A 6,565-nucleotide genomic window follows, 5' to 3' on the forward strand; every position below is an offset into this window, starting at 1 on the left:
TTTGTGGGGATGCTGCGGCTCCTCGAGTTGACCGAGGCCTGGGAGGCCTACCGGGCTAGCAGGGAGCAGTTCCCAGGGGAAGAAGAGGCCCGTGTGGACGTCGGAGACCTGGCAGCAGCCGCCCAGGCCGCCCCGGCCCGTCAGGCCATCACCGCGGGCACCGCTGCAGATGGCACCGAGGCCTCCCCGGCCGGTGAAGATGCCTCCACCCAGGCCGCCCTTTCCAAGGAAGGTAGCGCCGGGGCCCACCCGGCGCCTGAAGAGGCCAGTGAGGCAGTTGCCGGCACTGCCGAGGCTGGCGAGGCGGGCCCTGAAGACCATGGTGCCGCCAGGGCAGCCCCTGGCCCTGGGGAGACCAGCAAGGCCTCCGCGGCCACTCAGGAAGATGGAAGTGCTGCCGGCCCTGCGGGCCTAGGTCCGGCAGGACCCTCACATGCCCCCGGAGTCCCCGTGCCTGGCCGGATGGGCAGCGCTTCCCCGGTGGGCCCAGGAGGTCCTGGCTGGGAGCCAGAGGGCCTCGCCCAGGCAGGAGGCCAGGAGGCCGAGGAGACCCCCGAGGAGGGGCTCAAGCCTGTCCCAGAAGAGCCGGGAAATGAGGCCGGGGCTGCAGAGCTGAGCCCCCCGGGGTCGCCCTCGGGCCAGTAGGCTCAGCAGGCCCCGGGGCCCCCAGGCTTGGAGGCAGGGGGAGGCCAGCCCTGGCAGCCTCCTGGCCCCATGGTAGGGGCCACTCAAGGTGCCTGGGCCTCCCTCCTGAGAGGGGATCCCTGTTCATCATCCCCTGGGCAGGCTGCTCCCTGTACTGGCAAGCCCCAATGTGTCCCTGTAGGCCCCAGAGGGACCCAGGTGGCAAGGAACCCCCCAGCCCCCGCTCCCCTCCCCCCGACACACACACCCTAGCCATCGTCCCCCCGCAGAGCCCTGAGGTGCGCCCCGTGCCGGCCAAGGCTCTGGTCTGTGTGGGCCAGTGTCGTGAGCTCAACGTGTGCTTTCTGGGCGTAGATTCAGGCCCAGGGCTGCTTGTTGTTGTGGAAATTTGCGTGTGTTCTCCTATGAGCAGTTCCCCCCACCCCGGCCCGGCACGGAGACCCCGAGCCCGGTCCCAGGAGCCGGCGGGAAGGACGGGCTGGACGAGGTCACAGCCAGCGCCCACCCCAGGACCTGGGAGCCCACCTGGGACCTTGGGAAGGAAGACCTGGACCGGGGCTGCAGGAGGTCTGCGGGCGGCCCCCCGGGGCCTGTGCTGTGCTGGGCCACCCCGTTGTTCCTCCGGGCACCCCGCCGGTGGGTCAGTGGCACGTGCCCTGCTGTGGGACTGTCCTGTGCCCGCCATAGGGCAGGGCCAGGCCCCGGGCATGTGGGCCAGAGGGGGAGGGGCTGCCCCAGGGGGAGCGGGCATTGCAGGCGCCCATCTTCCTGGCGAGAGGCCACCCGCGGGGCCCTGAGGGAGGGAGACTGTGGGGGGATGGAGGGCCGCCGGGTGGGGTGTAGCGGAGGCACCTTGTTGGGGACCCTGGCGGGGGGCCGGGACCCGTGGGCTCCGGTGGCCGTTAGAAGTTCCTCTCTGTGTTATCATGCCCTGTGTTCAATGGTTTCAGTCAATGTTTTTCTTGAATAAATTTCCCTGAACGTTTCCGCTGAGTCCGGCCTCTGCTGTGGGCAATGGAGGGAAAGGGCTGCTGGGGGGGGGGGGGTCCAGAGTCGGATTCCTGCTCAGCATCCATGGGACACCTCTCCAGTGAGAGGGTAGGGTAGGCACTTTGCAGACCCAGAGATGCTGAGGGTTTTTCTTCCATTTCATAGGTGAATTGTAAACTTTTAGCAAAAAGTGATAATTGCCTAAAAAGGCAGTAGATAACTTAAAATGTAATTGAAAAAATTGATTATCTCAGGCAGGAAAAAGGGAACATAGGAGCAAAAAGGGATGGACCGACAGTGCTATGGACTGAATATTTGTAAACCTCTCCCCCTCATTCACCTGTTAAATTCTAACCCCCAAAGGGATGGGATTTGGAGGTGGGGCCTTGGGAAGTGATTAGCCCGTGCGCGGGGAGCCCTCATGAATGAGATTAGCTCCCTTATGAAAGAGACCCCAGACAGCTGCCTCATCCTCTTGTGCCATGTGAGAAGATGGCTAGTTGATACAACTAGACCAGTAATCAGTCCATAGAAAGAAGGGCTATTCCTATTCCTTTATTACTCAGCCGTACAAACGAAATTGGGTTATTTGCAGAGACGTGGATGGATCTAGAGACTGTCATACAAAGTGAAGGAAGTCAGAGAGAAAAACAAACATCGTATATTAATGCATATATGTGGAGCCTAGAAAAATGGTACAGATGAAGCGGTTTGCAGGGCAGAAAGAGAGACATAGATGTAGAGCACAAACGTATGGACGCCAAGGTGGGAAAGTGGTGGGGGCGGGGGTGTGGTGGCGTGATGAACTGGGAGATTGGGATTGACATATGTACACTAATATGTATAAAAGGGATAACTAATAAGAACCTGCTGTATAAAAAAATAAAATAAAATTCAAAATTTCAAAAAGAAAATCACCTCCAAAAGAAACCTGACTTCTCCCTGGCTACCTTACTTGACCATGGGTTGCCCCTTCGTACTCCTTAACTGCTCTTGAGGGATTTGTCAAGTGGCATCAACGCGGGTAGGATTTCTCTATGAAAACAAGACAATTGATTCCCATCACCACTTCCCCACAAACGCACGGATGCTAAAGGGATTGCAGAGTTCTTTCGTGAAAGTGCTGGGAACCTGGGCTCATCTCAGCGAATCCCTCCCTGCCTGGTCAGGCTGCTGGAAGGATTAGTTAATGCAGAGGAGGGTGTATGGCACCTCTGAGGGCGGCTGGGACCCCAGGAAGGGTCCACATAGAAATGGGGGGGTCCTTTGGGAGACTGAGTTCACCTTTTTTTCTGTTGGTGGGCTCTAGTCTGACCTTAGATGAAAATAAAATCAACCCACCACACAGGGGCAGGGGGGCGGGGCGAAGCATTCCCCAGAAGGAAGTCACTTTCGGAACAAATAACCCACACAGGACCTTGTACCCCAACTTAGCCATGAGCCCAGGTGAAGGGACCAGGGCTGGCGAGGCGATTCCAGTCGTGCAGCATACACCACTCCAGCACATGGGGAGCAGCGGACACCTGCCTGGCTGACGACAGGCATCTGCTGGCCCGCCTGCCACCGCAGGCTGGTGTGAGCCCAGTCAGAGCCCCATCGGCCAGGAGAGGGCCACGCAGGCGGGCACGGTGGGCAGGGACGAGCCCCCTCCGCTGCGGGGCTTGGCGCTGAGAGGAACACAGACACCCCCCACCCGCCCCAGAGCTCAGGCGGCCAAGGGGTCCGCCTCCCCTGCACTTCTCCTCCCAGAGGTTGGTCACATACCGCCCCTTGAGGCTCTGATAGGACAGCTGCAAGCTGAGGTGCAAGGTCTTGACTTTGATCCACTCTTCCTTCACCTTCTGCCACAGCAGGGCTTGCAGCTGGGCCCCATGCTTGGTCTCCGAGGACCTCCCCTGCTGCAAGGCTGGGGAGTGACTCTCCGGAGAGAAGTGTCTAATGACATCAGACAGGTCGGTGGACGGGCAGTCTTCCGCACCCGGCTTGGGGGGCTCTGAAAACAGAGCCTTCTCGCTGGGCTGCTCGCAGTTGTCCCCCGGGCTGCTTTCTGCCCTCAGCGCTAAGCCCTGCAGCTGCTGGTGACACCGGTGGAGCCTTCGCTCAATCTGGGCAACGGTGGCAGAGGCACGCTGGTTCACCTCCTCGAAGGCCCGCCAGACGTGGGGGGCCTGGTGCCGGTCGGCTGTGGACACCAGCTTGAGGAAGCCCACAGTGTTCCTGTCCTGGCTGGCCTTCTCCACTCTCAGCTGTTCTGAGAGGTACAGGATGCGGTGCGTGACGCTGTCCTGTAAGTTCCGGGCCAGCTCCCCATCTGAGAGGCCGGAGGGGCCACTGGGGCCAGCCTCACTGGATGACAGGGATCTGCAGGAGGGAACACTGGAGGGGAAGGTTGCAGTTGGGCTCTTAGTGTATTCCGCCTGCATTGGGAAACAAGAATCACAAAACAGGTACTTCTGTGAGATGCAAATGGTTGGAGAATTAGACACGGATTGTCCACTCTGTAACAATACTTATGCATATGCGCAAGTACTTCATTTGCAAGATTTGTGCATCTGAGGTGGGCCTGACACAGACTGGACATTCTCCCCTCCTCTTCAGCACCTGGCTCCTTGCTCTATGGGTGTACCGCACTATGACCTCAAGGTGGCTAGCAACCCCCTCCACACCTGCCCTGTCTGTTCTTGGACTTCTCTTCCAAGAATTACCAACAGTGGGTCTCATTTATAGAGAACTGTTCTTGTAAAACATGGAATAAACTCATTTCCATTAATCCATACAGCTTACTGTATTGCTACTGCCAGGTGGATAGAAGAGATAGGCAGGGAGATTTACATCCTAACAGGTTCATTCCTTCATCTAATCATTCATTCAACACATATTTCCTGAGCACCTACCATGTGGTACAGAAGCCAGACATATTCCTTGGTCTCACAGAGCTGCCAGCCTAGGGTGGACAGTTCTACTGTAACACAAACAAATGAGTCTCTTGCATGGTGAAGGATAATAGTAAGAGCACTGCCCTGGAGATAGAGCCCAGTTCAAATCCTGACTCTACCACTCTTGAGACCTTGAGTAAGTTAATACACCGCTCAGAGGGTCGGTTTCCTCATCTCTAAAATAAAGATGGACATAGCATAAGTGGAACACAGGAGACCAGGGTAGAGTGGACAAGGATGAGCTAGGAGAGGTAGGTGAGGTCAGGACAGGTGGAGCCTCTGTTCTGTTTCTACTTTTTAACTAAAAGCACCTTCATGACTTTTTTTAAAAATTATTTATTTATTTATTTTTGGCTGCGTTGGGTCTTCGTTGCTGTGCGCAGGCTTTCTCTAGTTGTGGTGAGCGGGGGTTACTCTTCGTTGCAGTGCGCAGGCTTCTCATTGTCATGGCTTCTCTTGTCGCGCAGCACAGGCTCTAGGCGCGCGGGCTTCAGTAGTTGTGGCTCGTGGGCTCCAGAGCATAGGCTCAGGAGTTGTGGTGCACGGGCTTTGTTGCTCCCTGGCCTGTGGGATCTTCCTGGACCAGGGCTGGAACCCGTGTCCCTTGCATTGGCAGGCGGATTCTTAACCACTGCGCCACCAGGGAAGCCCTTCATTACTGTTTTCAATCTGAAAATGCTCTCCCAGTGGGAAGCAAGTACTGATTATAGTGTAATAGATATTTTGGTTCTGTGTATTTTATTCTATGCAAATTATACCTTGATATTTAAAAACACATGTGATACCACTATGCACCTAGCAGATTGGCAAAACTTAAACTATAATAAATCTCAGAAAGGATATGGAGCAACAGGAACCCTCAATCACTCCTGGTGGGAGAGTAATTGGTACAAATATTTTGGGAAAGCATTTGGTAATATCATAAAGTTGAAGACATCCATATTGAATGGCCCAGCAATTGCATTCCTAGATATATCCTTGAAAGGCAGGAACAATAATACTCCCAATAACCAACTGCTAGAAACAACCCACCTGGCCTATCATCATAGAATGTGTAAGTGAACTGTAATATATTCAACAGTTTACTGCTATACAACAATAAAAATAAACTACAGCCTTGAAAACATGAATGAACAAGCATAATGTTGGACAAAACAAGCCAAACACAGAAGAATCCATACTATATATGGTTCTACTCATATAAAGTTCAAAAGCAGGCAAAATGAAATGATGTTGTTTAGGAATGCATACACAGGAAGTAAAGCTGTAAAGAAAAGCATGGGGACTTCCCTGGTGGCACAGTGGTTAAGAATCTGCCTGCCAATGCAGGGGACACGGGTTCGAGCCCTGTGCTGGGAAGATCCCACGTGCCACGGAGCAACAAAGCCCGTGCGCCACAACTACTGAGCCTGCACTCTAGAGCCCACAAGCCACAACTACTGAGCCTGCGTGCCACAACTACTGAAGTCTGCGTGCCTAGAGCCCATGCTCTGCAACGAGAGAAGCCACCACAATGAGAAGCCTGTGCACTGCGACGAAGAGCAGTCCCCGCTTGCTGCAACTAGAGAAAGCCCACACGCAGAGATGAAGACCCAACGCAGCCAAAAATGAATAAATTAATTAATTTTAAAAAAAGAAAGAAAAGCATGGGCTTCAGTAGCATAAAGTTCGATAGTGGTTCCCACTAGAGTGGGAGAAGGTGATGGTGACTGGGAGAGACATGAGGAGGCTAGTGTACTTGATCCGAATAGCAATTAAATGTGTGTTTACATTATCATTACTCCCTAAACTAAATGTCGATGTTTTCTGCACCTTTATATGCATATGCCAGATTTCACAATTTTTTTAAACATCTTTATTGGAATATAATTGCTTTACAATGGTGTGTTAGTTTCGGCTGTCTAACAAAGTGAATCAGTTATACATATACATATGTTCCCATATCTCTTCCCTCTTGGGTCTCCCTCCCTCCCACCCTCCCTATCCCACCCCCC

General features: G+C 54.3%; 1 protein-coding gene across 1 annotated transcript in view; it reads right to left on the reverse strand.

Annotated features, from left to right (window-relative positions):
- The window catches only part of TEX28 (testis expressed 28), a 44,605-nt gene that overhangs the window by 35,183 nt on the left and 2,857 nt on the right, over positions 1–6,565 (reverse strand). The window contains exon 2 of the mRNA XM_055081537.1: positions 3,362–4,052. Coding sequence (XP_054937512.1) covers positions 3,362–4,052 — 691 coding nt within the window. The remainder of the gene's footprint in view (positions 1–3,361; positions 4,053–6,565) is intronic.

The sequence above is a fragment of the Physeter macrocephalus genome, chromosome 21 (assembly GCF_002837175.3).
Source record: "Physeter macrocephalus isolate SW-GA chromosome 21, ASM283717v5, whole genome shotgun sequence".
Classification (NCBI taxonomy): domain Eukaryota; kingdom Metazoa; phylum Chordata; class Mammalia; order Artiodactyla; family Physeteridae; genus Physeter; species Physeter macrocephalus.